Source organism: Balaenoptera musculus, chromosome 14 (assembly GCF_009873245.2).
Source record: "Balaenoptera musculus isolate JJ_BM4_2016_0621 chromosome 14, mBalMus1.pri.v3, whole genome shotgun sequence".
NCBI lineage: Eukaryota > Metazoa > Chordata > Mammalia > Artiodactyla > Balaenopteridae > Balaenoptera > Balaenoptera musculus.
This window is the reverse complement of record NC_045798.1, coordinates 52,556,392-52,574,116: the sequence shown is the minus strand read 5'-3', so window position 1 is coordinate 52,574,116 and position 17,725 is coordinate 52,556,392. Positions and strand designations below refer to the sequence as shown.

Here is a 17,725-nt window from a genome sequence, read left to right as displayed (position 1 = left end):
ATGTTGTGTACATGGTGGGATTGGAAGGGAGTCCTCTATTACGAGCTCCTTCAGGAAATCCAAACAATTGATTCCAACAAGTACTGCTCCCACTTAGACCAACTGAAAGCAGCACTCGACAAAAAGTGTCCGGAATTAGTCAACAGAAGATGCATAATCTTCCATCAGGATAACGCAAGACTGCATGTTTCTTTGAAGACCAGGCAAAAACTGTTACAGCTTGGCTGGGAAGTTCTGATTCATCTGTCGTAATGGAAAAAATTTCAATTCCCTGGAAGACTGTAAGAGGCATCTGGAAGAGTTCTATGCTCAAAAAGATAAAAAGTTTTGGGAAGATGGAATTATGAAGCTGCCTGAAAAATGGCAGAAGGTAATGGAACAAAAGGGTGACTACGTTGTTCAATAAAGGTCTTGGTGAAAATGAAAAATGTGTCTTTTATCTTTACTTAAAAACCAAAGGCACTTTCTGGCCAACCCAATAAAATCTGATGGGACAAGGGAGCATGTGTGTGAACAGAGGAGATATGCCAGGCATGTATATGTGGGTTCTGGCCCACAGCACAGTGTGTATGCCAAACAGTTGGCTGCCTGCTTGGTATGCACATTCATGCCAGAAGCAGTCTGGGGTGGTGGCAGTCATGGGAGGCTGGCTTGCCTATCTTCCCAGAGCTCATCCCCGAGGCAAAAATATTAGCTCTCTGGCCTGAGCACTGGGATAAGAACTGCTAGTGTTTAGGCAATAAAAGTCAGGAAAATTATTACAAAATAAAAGCATACGCATGGACATTGTAATATAGCATATCAAAGAGATATCAGAAATCTTCAAAGAGTTTAGAATCTCTGGTTTTAAAAACTGCTGCAACATTGCAAAGCAAATATCCACAGGCTGAGAAACAGAAATTAAATATAAAGATTATTGCATTTGATGGAAAAGAACATTGTTTTTATATGCAGCTTCAAATGAACCAATTAATGAGGAATACAGTTTTAAAATTAGTTTTTTCTTTGTAATTTAAGATGCAGTAATAGAAAGCATAATAGGCATTTTGAATTACCTACAAACCATTAGGTGACTTTCGGTTTCTCATATGACCTCTACAAGTTACAGAAAATGCCAGAGAAAACATTAAAATGGCATTGTACAAATTTAAATTTATATATATACACGAAACTATGTGTATGAAGAGTTAAATCTTTTAAAAAAATTGTTCCATAAGAACCATCAGTTCTAGATATACTAAAATATACTATTTATATTTGTATAATATACAAAATATACTATTTATATTTTGAAATAATTTATCAGAAATCTATCCGAATGTCACAGCTTATAAAATATCCTTAACAGTTCCAGTGTCAGTTGCATCAGCAGAAAGATCTTTCTCAAAATTAAAAATTACCAAAATTTATGTGTGATCTTTCATTTGCCAAGAGCAGCTAATCTGCTTTTAAGTATATCACTTAAAATAAAGTTGCTAAAAGTATAAACTTTGATGATCTAATAAATGAATTTGAAAAAACATGAACCAGAAAAATCTTATGCTCAACCAAGTTATCACATTAATAAAGTACTATTATTTATTATATTATATAAAATTATAACATCAAAAATATTTTTTTGCTATCTGTGGGTTTATATTACTCATGTATCACCTGTTATTTTATGAATTTCTTCTTAAAGGAAAATGCTTTGTAGTTTAGTCCCTTTAACTGCATTTTTCATCCTACCTTTTGAACAAGGGATTTTCATTTTGCACTGGTCTTGTAAGTTATGTAGCTGACCCTGCCCTTAAGTCCCAGGCAAGACCTTGAAATGAAACAATTTCAAGGTCCAGTGCATAAGCTGCACTGGATGAAAAGCTAAACATGATGTAGGAGCTTTCCCTTCCCACTCTCTTTTTTCATCTTTGGTGATTTCAGTAGACCTCTCCCGATTACCCTCCTCTTCTCTTACCTTTTAAATGATGGAATGTCCCAGGGCTTAATCTTCAGTTCTCGCGTCTTAGGTAATTCCATTCATTCTCATGACTTTTAATAACAGCAATATGTTAATGACTCCTAAACGTACAGCTCTAACATCAACCTCGCTCTTGAGCTCCAGACTCATACACCCAACTGTTGCCTGATACCTCCACTTGGATGTGTGATAGGCATCCCAAACTATCTAAAACAGAACTATTATTTTTTTTTCTCTAAATCCCACTCCTCTCCGTCAAGGCAGCTGCTCAGGGTTGCCAAAAACCTGCTGGTATGCTTGATTCCTACCTCTGGGCCTGTGCGTGTGTTGAATCCTCTGCTTAGGATGCTCTTCTCTCAGATTTTGCTTATTTGCTTTTCTCTTTCAACAGCTACAAGAGCAGGGTCATTATTTTGTTTATGTTATTATTTCCAGTGCAAAGAATGGTATCTGACCCAAGGTAGGAGCTAAATATTTGTTGAAAAAATGAATGGTTCAAGTTTTAGCACCTTCCTCCATAGGCAGCTTTTTAGATCTTTGGACAGCTAGTCTTTTACAAAATTACAATATATTTCAAACAGTATGAAAGTATTACTCATCCAATTATTCTTCTTGTTCTCCTTTTATAAAAAAGGATAATATACATATGGATTGTGTAAACTACTTTTTCACTTAATATATTGGGGATATTTTTTCCAAATCAATTTTTTATAACATTATTTTTAATGATTTCAGATTACTTTGTCTCCTGGAAGCACTCTTAATTTAGTTAACCAATCCGCTATTGAAGAGCACTTAGGTTAGGTCCAAGGTCTTTTGAGACTAAATCAGCTATGTCTCTCATTCCTTTTTTCAATCAGTCAATGCCCAAAGGGTATTCTCTACCCCAATTCATCATAAATTAGCAAAGTACTGCTATCCCTATTACGTTCTATAGTTTTACTCTCTTTTTTCCCCAACCCTTCCCATGCCCCCAGTGTTCAGCTGTATTTTGTGCTCTTCTTAGAGTACTACCTCTATCTCCCATTTTAACTGAAACTTGGTTCTTTCCTAAGGTCAATGTTTCCCTTACATCCTTCTCAGTAAGAATTGTTAATACTCAATATACCCTATATATTTCAGGGCCAAGAGGTAGTATTTGGATCATCATTGCTTCTATTTTTGCTTTTTGATCATTATTCTCCCTGTCTCTCATTAAACTCCCAGTGCTCTGAGGATTCTGTCATCTGCTCTACCACCTTCAACCTCTCTTCATCTGTAACATCTATTTACCCATTCACTCTCAATCACTGAGGATAACACTTGATTCAGTCTTCTCCTTCAACTGTTACCATCATCCCTGCTAATGTCAACATTACATGAATGACACTCAACCAACACTCTGACTTAGTTCTTTGACCTCTCAGGTCAAATACTTTCTCACTAAGGCTTTCTTTTTATATCCAGGAACTTGTGACCAATTAAAACAGCATCTCTTCTGAATTCAGTAACTCAAACATCCTACTGCTTCCTGATGCCCACATCTTACCCTCAACCTTGTTCTTTCAACTATTCCCACTATCTCTGCCCATTGGTCTCAACGAACCATTAATTCAAACAATCATTGCTCTAAGAACTGGGAGTAAAGTGGTGAACAAGATAGCTCAAATCTCTGTCCTGGTGGGACCATTAATAGCTTACTTTCTTCTCAACCCTTTACTTGTTATTGAACTTGAATTTCATGGTCCAGCATTCCAAACACTCATTTAACAAAGCTCTTAAAAACATGTCCCCTGTATATTTGTCCCCTCCCCTAAATCTGGCAAAATCATAATACTGCATGAATCCAAATGTCTGACTTTTCTGTGAATTATAGTTGGGAAACTTAGCGTAAATAAAACAAAATCAAAGAAACAAGAAAGAAACAAAGAGCAGATCCAATACAGATTCCTAGTCACTAACCTTAAATGGGTGCTAAACATTTTCTGACAGAGCTACTGTATTTCTCTAATCAGCTGTTCTGCTCTCTTCATTTCCCCTTCTCTCAATTTATGCTAAACAGATGGCCTTGCTTCCCACATCAGAGAAAGGAGGTGATTAATGAGAAGTTGTCGTCACTTTGTCACAAGTCTTTCAGCACCTATCGTTTCCTCCTTTTACACTGAAGGAAGTGATCCTTCTCTTAGACAAGGCTAATCACTCCATTTGTGCTTCTTAGGAACCTTTTAGTATTGACTATCCACTCTAGAACCTTCAATCTTTTCCTGTTTACTAGATAAGTAAGAGCACTTAAGACATTCTTTCATTTCCATAACCACACCATTTCTCAATTTTTTCCAACCTGGCTTTCATCTTCTATACTAAAATTGAACTCATCAAATTTCACCAGTGACTTCCATGCTGCTAAATCCAATGGACATTTTGTAGTCCTTGTTTTACATAATGTCTCGCCAGCATTCAATGTGGCTGATTGCTTCTTTATAAACTTTAAACTGTTTTATTGAGGTAAAATATACAAACAGAAAAGTACACCTATTTAAAGCATTCAGCTCAGTGGTTTTTAGTTTAACAGAGTTGTGCAACTATCATAATTTAATTTGAGAACATTTCATTCCCACCCCCCCCCCCGCGAAACTACCCATTAGCAGTCACTCCCTATTACATTCCTTTTTGTTGCCAAATAATATGCCACAATATGGATATACCACATTTTATTTATCTTTCATCACATGATAGACACTGGATTGTTTCTATCTTTTGGCTATTGTGAACAGTGCTGCTATGAACAGTCATGTATGTGTTTTTAGTAAACATGTTTTCATTTCTCTTGGGTCGATACCTAAGGGTGGGATTGCAAATTCTATGTTTAACCTTTTAAGGAACTGCCAGACTGTTCTCTAAAGTGGATGTGTCACTTCATGTCAGTATTTGGAGGTCTTTTTTTCTGGGACTATTAAGCTTCTTCAGAGAAGAATCTTTCAATATTCTGGGAGGGAGATGTGGTCTACTTCTGGGACAGGGAAGGAGGTCGACCTTTTCCATTTGTATACTTTGAATTCATTGAATAAACAGCACACTTCTAAATAACAAATGGTCAAAGAAGAAATCTTAAGATAAACTTAAATATATTTTGAATTAAATAGAAATAAAAACATAACTTGTCACAGTTTATGGGATGCAGTGAAAGCAGTGCTTAGAGGGAAATTTATAGCATTGAATGCATACATTAGAAAAAAAGAAATCTAAAATCAATCATCTACGTGTCCACTTTAGGAAACCAGAAAAAGAAGAGCAAATTAAATCCAAAAAGAGGGGATGTATGTATACGTACATCTGATTCACTTTGCTGTACAGCAGAAACTAACACAACATGGTAAAGCCACTATACTCCAATAAAAATTAACAAAAAAAAAATCTAAAGTAAGCAGAAGAGAAGAAATAATAGGAAGTAGAGCAGAAATCAGTGTAACTGAAAACAGGAAATCAACAGGGAAAAATCAATGAAGCCAAAAGCTAGTTTTTTGAAAAGATCAATAAAATTGATAAGTCTTTAGCCAGGCTAATTAAAAGCAAAACAAAGCAAAACAGATGGCACAAATAACTAACATTAGAAATGAAAATATATCACTACAGATCCTGTGGACATTAAAAGGATAATCAAAGAATACTATGAATAACTCTATGCTCATAAATGTAATAACCTAGATGAAAAGGAACAATTCCTTAAGACACAATTTGCTAAATCTCACACAAGAAGAAATAGACAACTGAATAGGCCTTTATCAATTAAATAAATTGAATCAATAATTAGTAACCTTCCAAAATAGAAAGCACAAGGCCCACATTGGTTTACTGGTGAACTCTAGTAAACATTTAAGGAAGAAATTATAAGAATTCTCTACAGCCTTTTTCAGAGGACAGAAGCAGAGGGCATTCTTCCTAACACATTCTATGAGGCCAGATTACTGTAATACCAAAACCAGACAAAGAGATTACAAGAAAAGAAAACTACAGACTAATATCTTTTATGAGCACAGATGGAAAAATTCTCAACCAAGTGGGATTTATCTCAGTAATGCAAGGCTGATTCAACATTTTAAAAATCCATTAATGTAATTCATCACATCAACAGGTTAAAAAAAAACACATTATCTATCAATAAATGTAGAAAAAGTATTTGACAAATCCAACACCCATTCATGGTAAAAACTCTCAGTAAACTAGGAATACAGGGAAATTCCTCAACTTGATATGAACATCTACAAAAAACCTACAGGTAACATCATACTTAATGTTGAGAAACTTGTAGCTTTCCCGCTAAGTTCAGATACAAGGCAAGAATATCCTTTCACCACTTCTTTCCAACATCATACTGGAAATGCTAGCTAATGATTAAGATCAGAAAAGGAAATAAAAGGTATACAGATTGGAAAGGAAGAAATAAAGCTGTTTTTGTTCACAGATGACATGGTTTTCTACGTAGAGATTCAAAAGAATCAACAAAACCCTCCTGGAACTAATAAGCAATTATAACCAATGTTGTAGTATACAAGGTTGACATATAAAAGTCAACTGCTTTCCTCTATAGTAGAAATGAACAGATAGAATTTGAAATAAAATTAGCACCCCACCCCCAATGAAATGCTTAGGTATAAATCTAACAAAATATGTATAAGGTTTTTATGAGGAAAACTACAAAACTCTGATGAACAAAACCAAAGAAGAACTAAATAAATGAAGAGGTATTCCACATTCATGGATATGAAGACAATATTGTTAAGAAATCAGTTCTTCACAAGTTGACCTACAGATTCAACATAATCAATCCCAATCAAAATCCCAGAATGTTATTTTGTGGATATTGACAAGCTGATTCTAAAGTTAATGTGGAGAGGCAAAAGATCCAGAATAGACAACACAAAAATGAAGGAGGAGAAAAAAGTTGAGGAGTGACTTTACCTGACTTCAAAACTTACTATAAAGCTACAGTAATCAAGACAGTATGTACCGGCACAAAAAAAAAAAAAATAGACAAATAGATCAATGAAACAGAATAGACAGCCCACATAAGTATTGATATAATCAATTGATCTCTGAAAAAGGAGCAAAGGCAATGGAGCAAAGATAACCTTTTCAACAAATGCTCAAAGATGGCCTGGAACAACTAGATATCCATATGCAAAAAGATGAATCTGGACACAGACCCTACACCTTCCACAACAATTAACTCAAAATATAAAATGCAAAACTATAAAACTCCTAGAAGATAAATAGGAGGAAACCTAGAAGACCTTGGGTATAATGATTACTACATAAATACCACACCAAAGGCACTACCCATGAAAGAAATAATTGATAAAATGGACTTCATTAAAATTTAAAACTTCTGCTTTGCAAAAGACAATCTCAAGAGAATGAGAAGAGAAGCCACAGACAGGGAGAAAATATTTGCAAAACCCACATCTGATAAAATACTATTATCCAAAACATACAAAGAACACTTACAACTCAACAATAAGAAAACAAATGACCTGATTAAAAAATGGACCAAAGATCTTAACAGACACCTTTCCGAAGAAGATACATAGATGGCAAATAAGCATATGAAAAGATGCCCACATCTATGTCATCAGGGAAATGTAAATTAAAACAACAATGAGATACTACTACACACCTATTAGAATGGCCTAAATCTGGAACACTGACAACACTAAATACTGGTGAGGATGTGGAGCAGCAGGAACTCTCATTCATTGCTGGTGGAAATGCAAAATGGCACAGCCACTTTAGAACACAATTTGGCAGTTTCTTACCAGACTATACATATTCTTACCCTATGATCCAGTAATCATGCTCCTTGACATTTACTCCAAAAAGCTGAAAACTTATGTCCACACAAAAACCCACGCATAGATGTTTATAGCAGCTTTACTCATAATAGCCAAAACTTGGAAGCAACTGAGATGTCCTTTAGAAGGTGAATGGACAAATAATGATGTGAATGAATGTGGGACATAAAGACAATGGAATATTATTCAGCACTAAAAAGAAATGAGCTGTTAAGTCATGAAAAAAACATGGAGGGGCTTTACATGCATATTACTAAGTAGCCAATCTGGAAAGGCTACATACCTAATGATTCCATCTATATGACATTCTGGAAAAGGCAAAACGACAGAGACAGTAAAAAGATCATTGGTTGCCAGGGGTTGGGGAAGTGGGATGAATAGGCAGAGCACAGAGGGGTTTTATGGCAGTGAGAACACGCTGTATGATACTATAACCATGGATACATGTCATTATAAATTTGCCATAACTCATAGAATGTACAACACCCAGAGTGTACCATAATGTAAACTATGGACTTTAACTGATTATGATAGGTCAATGTAGGTTCATGCATCAGTTGTAACAAATGTACCTCTCAGGTGGGGTTTGTTGATAATAAGGGAAGTTATGCAGGTGTGGGGACAGGGTATATATGAGAAATTTCTTTATCTTCCTCTTAATTTTTCTGTGAACCCAAAACTGCTCTAAAAAAATAGTCTTTTTAAAAAGTTAATCTAAATGGATCATAGGTTTAAGAGTGAAACATAAATTGTAAAACTTTTAAAAGAAAATACAGGAAAAAACATCTGTGACCTGGAGTTAGTCAAAGAAATTTTAAATACGACATCAAGAGCACAATGTATAAAATAAAAAATTAATTAGATTTTATCAAAATTAAAAACATTTTATCTGTGAAAGATACATTAAGAGAATGAAAAGACAAGTTCTATACTGGAAGAAAATACTTGGAAATCACATATCAAACAAAAGACTTCTATCCAGAATATATAAAGAAGTCTCAAAATGATACTGGATAGAAATTTGGATGGACACAAACTGGTGTATACATCTGTATAAATTAAATGTATAATAAAAATAGCACAAAAGCTGGGAGGGGGGAAAGTGAGAGTATACTGTTGTATGGGTCTTATACCATACGTGAAATGCATGATATTACTTAAAGGTAGACTGCTGCAATTATTTGGAACTATCGCGAATGGCATTGTTGTATTAATTTCAGTTTCCAATTGCTCTTTGTTAGTAAATAGAAGTACTATTGAATTTTGTGTGTTGGCCTTTTATCCTGCAACCCTTAATAAACTCATTTAGTTCTAGGAACTTCTCTGTAGAGTTCATGGGATTTTCTATGTAGACATCATTTCATCTTTGAACAGGGAGAGTTTTATTTATCTTTCCCAATACTTCATCTGAAGTACTTTTAGCATTTCTTTTAGAGCAGGTCTGCTGTTGATGAATTCTGTTCCCTTCATCTGAGAGCTTCTTCATTTTACCTTTATTCGTCAAAGATATTTTCACTGCAGATAGAATTCTGAGTTGAGAGGTCTTTTCCCTCAGCATTTTATAACTTCTATTGTCCTTGATTTCTGATGAGAAATATATAGTCATTCGAATTGTTGTTCCCCTATATGATATATGTCCATTTTCTCTGGCAATTTCCAGTATTCTTTCTATATAGTTTTTACAAGTCTAATTATGGTGGGTCTAGGAGAGATTTCTTTGAATTGATCTTGCTTGGGTTTGCTGAGCTTCTTGAATCTTGTGTCTTTTACTGAATATATTTTCTTCTAATATTTTTGTACTTTATGTTTTTTCTCTTTCTAGTATTCTCACACAATTTGATGAGGCTCTGTTTCTATATCTTTTTCAATCTTTTTTTTTCTCTCTGTTGTCCAGACTGCATAATCTCCAGTGATTTATCCACAAGCTTACTGACTCTTTCCTCTGTCATTTCTATTCTGCTATTAAGCTCATCCAGTGGATTATAAATTTTCAGTTACTTTACTCTTTTAGTTCTAAAATATGCATTTGGCTCTTTATATTTTCTATTTCTATGCTGATATTTTCTGTGTTTCCATACGTTTGAAGTGTGTTGACCCTTACTTCATGAAGCATGGTTATAATAGTTGCTTTAAAGTTGTCTGATAAATGCTACATCTGTGTCATCCCAGGTTTGGCATCTATTGATTAAAATACAATCAAACTCTTGGGAGATGAGATTTTCAAGGTTCTTCACATGCTAAGTAATTTTAGACGGTATCCTGGACATTTTGAATATTTATGTCACCTGGGTATTGTTTAAATCCTAAGGAGATTGCTGATTTTGTTTTGTTTTGTTCTATTGTAGCAGGCATTAAACTAGGATTGGTTCAGGACACAGTTCTAAATGGTTTTCTTAGTGTTGCTATAATGTCAGTTAAGTTTTCAAAGTATTTGCAGTGTTATTTGGATAAGTCCTATATGCATCCTACCCAGCAAAGAGTGTGGGATCTGGGCAGTGGTCAGTCCTCTAGTTCAATGCCTGTGATTGGCTGTCCATGGGAGGGGTCAGAAATGTTTTTCTGTAAAGGACCAAATAGTAAATATTTTAGGCTTTGTTGCCAAGAAGCAAAATCCATGAGAAGGTTTTCTTAAATAACAAGGGAGAAAACAAATTCCACAAAGTTTATATTGGCAAAATTAAAAATAGAATAATTGAGTATACTTTTAAAATTTTTCATTCAGGTCCACTAATGAGAAGACTAGAATTTTTTTTTGGAGGGGGAGGGGAAATAATTTCAGTTAATTAGGGTTCAAAGTTAATGTTCCGTATCATCCAAATTGAAAATGTTCATCTGTTACTGCTGATCTGTAATGAGATTTTTAACATTTTAATATACATATAAATATATATGAGATATATTTAATATATGTAATATATTTTATTAAATATGTTATATAATAAATATATAAAACATTAAATATAATATTAACATTAATATATTTAATTATATAAGTATAATATTATAACATAATTAAACTATAGTTATATATAATTATAATATATAACACATATAAAATGTATAATATATAAAATATAATACATATAATATATAATATTATAATATATTATAATTATTATAATTATAACACAATTTAAAATTATAATAAAATTTATTATTAAATTATATATAGTTATAATTTATAATTGTATATAAAGTATAATATATAAAACATATAAAATATAATATATAAGATATAATACATAACATAATAATATGATGTATAATAATATATAACATATATTATTATATATTATATATTGTGCATTATATATATTATAATACATTATAACACTTAAAATTACATATAATATATTATATTATATATATTATATATTATATACTACAATACATATATTATTAATATGATGCATATAATATATTATATACATTATATTTACTATATTATAATATATAATATATAGTGTTATATATACATTATGTAATACATTATATATAATATATTACAGTATATATTAATATAATGTATATAATATATAGTATTAATATTATTATTAATATATGTTATATAGTATTATATATAAATAATACATTTATATGAAATAACATATAATTATTATATATTTATAATATTTATAGTAATATATTTATATACATTATATATAAAATAATATATAACATATTTATAATATTAATCTTATATATGATATATATTCTTATATTATATTAACATATATTAAAATGTATAATATATATTAGTATATTAATATTATATATTATGTATTATATTATATAATATATAAACTTTAAAATATATATCATATATTATTAATAATAATTATAATATAATACATAATATATGAACAATTATATAATTACAATTATTATATTATTAATTATATAATAATTAATAATTATTAGCAATATATTATACAATTTAAATATTAATATTTAATGTAATATATAAAATTATATTTATATATGTTATATTTAATATACAATATATATTTAAAATATGGAAATGAAGACAGGTATTGTCAAATAGTGATATTAATCCACAAGCATATGATTTTAATTTAATATATACAGAATTCTATTAGATTCTTCTCTTAATATTTGCCTTTTAGCATGTCATTACATTGAAGACTAATCACTCCAATTGATGGTTAGGCAGAATGGCACAGTTAAACGAATTTTGCAATGTAGAAATATCCTTTCTCTGTATTTGCATCCAAGTCAGAAAAACGTTCCTACAAGTGTAGGTTGAGTTCAGAAATCATATCCATGACAAATTTTTATGAGAATGAAGGTCTCACTTCTTTTAGGTTTTGACAGCATGAGAAGCCATAATTCAAAAAGCGTCATGTACCACAATGTTCACTGCAGCTCTATTTACAATAGCCAGGACATGGAAGCAACCTAAATGTCCATCAGCAGATGAATGGATAAAGAAGATGTGGCACATATATACAATGGTATATTACTCAGCCATAAAAAAAACAAAATTGAGTTATTTGTAGTGAGGTGGATGGACCTAGAGTCTGTCATACAGAGTGAAGTCAGAAGGAGAAAAACAAATACCATATGCTAACACATATATATGGAATCTAAAAAAGTAAGGTTCTGAAGAACCTAGGTGCAGGACAGGAATAAAGACGCAGACATAGAGAATGGACTTGAGGACACTGGGAGGGGGGAGGGTAAGCTGGGACGAAGTGAGAGAGTGGCATGGACATATATACACTACCAAATGGAAAATAGATAGCTAGTGGGAAGCAGCCGCATAGCACAGGGAGATCAGCTTGGTGCTTTATGTCCCACTAGAGGGGTGGGATAGGGAGGGTGGGAGGGAGGTGCAAGAGGGAGGGGATATGGGGATATATGTATACATATAGCTGATTCACTTTGTTATACAGCAAAAACTAACACAACATTGTAAAGCAATTATACTCCAATTAAAAAAAAAAAGGAAAAGGCAGCCTCCTTAATGGGAGAAGATATATGCAAACAATATATGCAATAAGGATTTGATATCCAAAATATACAAAGAACTCATGTAACTCAACATTAAAAAAACCAAACAACCCAATTAAAAATGGGCAGAGGATATGAATAGACATTTTTCCAAAGAAGACAAGTGGATGGGCAACAGACAACGTGAAAATATGCTCAACATCACTAATCGTCAGAGAAATGCAAATCAAAACCTCAATGAGATACCACCTCACACCTGTCAGAACGACTATTACCAAAAAGACAACAAATAATAACTGTTGGCAAGGATGTGTAGAATGCTGTTGATGGGATTGTAAATTGGTGTAGCCACTATGGAAAACAGTATGAAGGTCCCTCAAATCATATGATCCAACAATTCCACCCCTGGGTATTTACCCAAAGAAAACAAAAATATTAATCTGAAAAGACATATGCACCCTAGTGTTCACTGCAGCATTATTTACAATAGCCAAGATGTGGAAGTGACCTAAGTGTCCACTGATAGATAAATGCATAAAGAAGATGTGGTATACATACACAATGGAATGTTACTTAGCCATTAAAAAAAAAAGAAATTTGCCTCTAGCGACAACATGGATGATTCTAGAGGGTATCATGCTAAGTGAAATAAGTCAGACAGAGAAAGACAAATACTGTATGATCTCACTTATATTTGGAAACCAAAAAACAAAACAAAGAAAACAAAATGAAAACAGACTCATAGATACAGAGCACAAATGGGTGCGTGCCTGAGGGGAGGAAGGTGGGAGGATGGATGAAATAGGTAAAGGGGATTAAGACGTACAAACCTTCAGTTATAAAATAAGCCACGGGGATGTAACATACAGCATAAGGGATATGGTCAATAATATTACAATAACTTTGTATGGGGACAAATGGTTATTAGACTTACTGTGGTGATCATTTCATAATGCCAAATCACTATGTCCTACACCTGAAACTAACATGATATTATATAACAACTATATTTCAATTAAAAAAATAGTATGCTTTAAGAGGGTATCCTGCTTCCTTATGGTATTTAGGTTTTGCCACTGGAGGTATTTAAGCTTGCCTGTAAATGTTAATTATTTTGCTTAAAATAATTACTATTTTACTATTTACTATTTACTATAATTTTACTATTTCCAAAAGTAACACTTTTGGAAATATACCTACCATTTGCATTCTAGAGGTGTCAGAACATAACGCATTTATTTCCCAAAATACCCAGATTAAAGTTACAAGAAAAAAGCTGCATGAATTCATGTAATGGCAATCCACACTTCCAGTTTCTCAGGGACCAAAAGGACAAGTAAGACATTCACAGGATGAAACAGATCTCAGAGGCAAACAATCACGTTTTCAAAAATGTATATCAGTGTGATCCAAATCAACATCAAGAATTAACTAACAAGAAGAATCAGGTTAAGATCTCAGGGAGGAATAGAGAAAACACAGACAGAATAGTATATTGGAACAAATTCTTGATTTCTTCTTCCATCAAAGAGATTAGACAGCTTTCAGGAATCCCTTTGAAAGATAAGATTTCTAAGAAAAAGTAATTTTCGTTTGAGGGCTCCAATAAAGCCATTGGCATTACAGAAATTTTCAGTTTTTTTTAAAGTTGTCACTAAACATAAAAGCAAAATTAAAACTTTTGCTCCCCTACTTCCTTCCCCCAATTTCTCCACCACCTAGTCAATGACTTTGCTATGTACTTCATTGAAAAAATATAACCACAGGGAACTAAGGAAACTAAATTACTCTTCTGATCACCCAATTACCAACTTCCTTGCATCTGCATCTGTCTTGTTTCTTCCCTCCCTTACAATGGAGAAGTGTACCATCTCCTAACAAAAGCTGACCCTTCCTTATCCGCTCTGAATCCCATCCCCTGTCACCTTCTTGGGGATCATCATCATTTGATCATCTCGTCTCTCTTCCTCAGTATCAGTTTTTCTCTCTCTACTAAATCATTGCCATCAGCATTACCTGGTACCTTCCAAAATTAAAAAACATCCTTAAAGTCCTTTTTTTAGAAAAATCGTAGCTTATAAATGAAGAGGGACTAACAATAGAAAAATCGTCATTTTGCAGCCCCTAATCTAGTTAGCAGTCATCAATGGCTGCTAAATTCCTTAGTGAAAGGTCAGTAGTGACCTTTATAATAGATGGATCAGGATGACATCATCTAAGCACAGATACATCTTAAAATCATGAAAATAGGACAACCAGTAATTATTTTCTTCCTAATATATTACAACAGGAAGTACACAGCATCACCTATGAAGTATTCTTACTATAGAACAATTAGACTTTAATCAAACCTCTCGATCTACTTTGTCAATTTGCATGAAATGCAAAATACAGAGGAAGAGGCTAAATGATATAAGGATATAATTATCTAAGTCCCAGAATATGTGAAATTCTACAAAACAAATGACTCAGCTACTTCAACAAATAAATGTCATTACAAAAGAAGGGAAAGCTGTTATAGATTAAAAGAGATTTAAGAGATCCATCAGCCAAAAGCAGTATGTAGACTTTAATTGAATAGTGATTAAAAAAATCAATGATAAGTATGTATGTTTGAAACAAATGAGGAAAAACTGAATATGGACAGAGTACTAGATGATATTAAAGAACTTTTATTTTGTTGGGGGCGTGTTAGTGGTATTGTGGTTATGTTTTAAAAAATCATTATCTGTTAGAAATACATATTGAAGTATTTATTGGTAAAATGATATGATGTCTGGGATTAAGAGGGAATAGTGAACACTGAAGGTTGCTGAAACTCAGTAAAACATATGGGTCCATTATATTCTATTTTTGTGTGCATTTGAAAACTTCCATAGTACAAAATTAAAAAGAAATCCTCCCTTAACTCATATTCCCTTCTGCTTCTTTCTATAACAAGCTTTTTGAAACAGTAGCATGCACTGTCACTTCTTTCTCACCTCTCATTTGGTCAGCAATCACTTCAACTTGGCTTTCTCCTGACCACTTTCTTGAAACCATTCTTCCCAAGGTCACCAAAAAACCTCCATTCTGGCAAATCCAGTGGACATTTCAATTATAATATTTTGACCTCTTAGACTCATTCTACAGAATTGACCATATCCGCCTCCTTGAAACACTTTTCTCTCTGTTCTTGGTTCCATGACATTACAAACTCCTGAATTTCTTCTGGTTTTTTGGGCCACTTCTCAAAATAATTTGCTAGCTCTTTTTCTTCCATCCAACTTAAAAATACTGACATTCCTCAGGTCTTAGGTCAGAGGTCTCTTTTCTGCTTTTCTCCTTTTACTTTTCCTTTTGAGCCGACCTCAGTATTATATAACATCTCCGTGCCAGTTCTCGAATTTATTGTCTTTAGTCCAAGGTCCAAAATCCAATCATTTACATGATTTCTCCACTGGACATCTCGAAGCATCTCCAACTTAACTTTCCCTAAACCAAAGGCTTCATCTTTGCCTCATACCTACCTTCTCCTCATGGCTAAATTTGCTTCCTCCGCTCCCAGTTTTCTCATTTCAACAAAAGCTCTTTCATCTGCTCCATTACTAAAGCCAAAACCTAAGAATCATCCTCGACACCTCCCTCTATTTACTGCCCTCTCCCCTGTAAGGTCCTGTTGGTTCTGCTTCCTAAATATATTATGTGTTGATTGTTTTTATTCCATTTCAACCTTTGGGTCCCAGTTCTTATCGTCTCTCATCTGTATTACTGCAACAGCCTCAATGGTTTCCCATTTTACTCCTGTTCTCTTCCACAGAGCAACCAGAGTGAACTTTTACAAAGTCAAAATGGATCTTGTCAATCCCGTTCAGGGACAGCCCCTTGCACTTAAGTATAAAACAGCTAACAAGGGCAGTGTGATGGGTAAGTTATGTGTCATCTTGGCTAGGATGTGGTACTCAGTTGTTTGGTCAAACAGCAGTCCAGAAAATATTTTTTAGGTATAATTAACATTTACCAGTTGACTTTAAAGCAAATTATCTTCTATAATGTGTGTGTGTTCTTAAGGGCGGCCTTAAGAGCAAGGACTGAGGTTTCCTAATGGAGAAGGAATTCTGTTTTCAGACTGCAGCATAGATATTCTGCAGGAGAAGGAATTGTCTTAAGACTGCAACATAGATATTCTGCCTGAATTTCCAGCCTGCTGACCTGCCTTAAGGATTTCAGTGTCAAGACCGCAAACATCAACTCTTACTGAATTTCCTCACAACTCATGAATTCCTTACAATAACACTCTCTATATCTCTCTCTCCTAATTGGTTCCATTTCTTGGGAACAAGACCCCGAATGTCCTATCTCCTGCCTGCTTCTCCTTTCTCATTTCACATATGACTTTCTGCTTCACTCATTACAATCCAGCTACAATGGCCTTCTTTCTGTTTCTGGAATGGACAAGTTATTTCCTGCTTTAAGACCTGCATATTTGCTCTTTCATCTGTTAGGAATGTTTTCTCTCTCTCATTCTCTTTCCTTTCTCTCCCTTTTTTACTTTTTAATACAGAAGAGTGCATATAGTATTTATGTATCGTTAAGAATAACAAGATAAACACTTGAATATCAACTATCTACCTATTTTTCTCCTGTAAAACTGTAATTCATCCTACTAGATATCAATTGAAATATCACTGCTTCAGAAAAGCGTTCCTTAACTCCACTATCTAAATTAGATTGCCCTAGTTATTTTTTTCTCATAATAATCTGTTTTTTTTTCTTCCTAGCATTTATCACAATTTGTAATTATTTATTTATATGGGTTTATTTGTTTAATGTCTGTCTCCCTCATTACACTGGAAACGAGGGCAAGAAACATTGTATTCTTAATGTAAAGTATGCAATAAATAACAAATGAAACTACCTTGTCACAATTGTTTTCTTAAACAATTATAATTGCTCAAGTAATATGAGTATGTTTTCATTATAAAAA

At 33.2% G+C, this 17,725-nt stretch overlaps 1 protein-coding gene across 6 annotated transcripts in view; it reads right to left on the bottom strand.

The window, feature by feature from the left end:
- KIAA1328 (KIAA1328 ortholog) overlaps positions 1–17,725 on the bottom strand; it is a 367,487-nt gene that overhangs the window by 10,480 nt on the left and 339,282 nt on the right. The window contains exon 10 of one of the 6 annotated variants that reach the window (XM_036822920.1): positions 10,544–10,631. The exons of the other annotated variants lie outside the window; for them this stretch is intronic. Coding sequence (XP_036678815.1) covers positions 10,595–10,631 — 37 coding nt within the window. The 3' untranslated portion in view covers positions 10,544–10,594. Of the gene's footprint in view, positions 1–10,543; positions 10,632–17,725 lie in introns of those variants that run through there. 6 annotated transcript variants of the gene reach the window in all.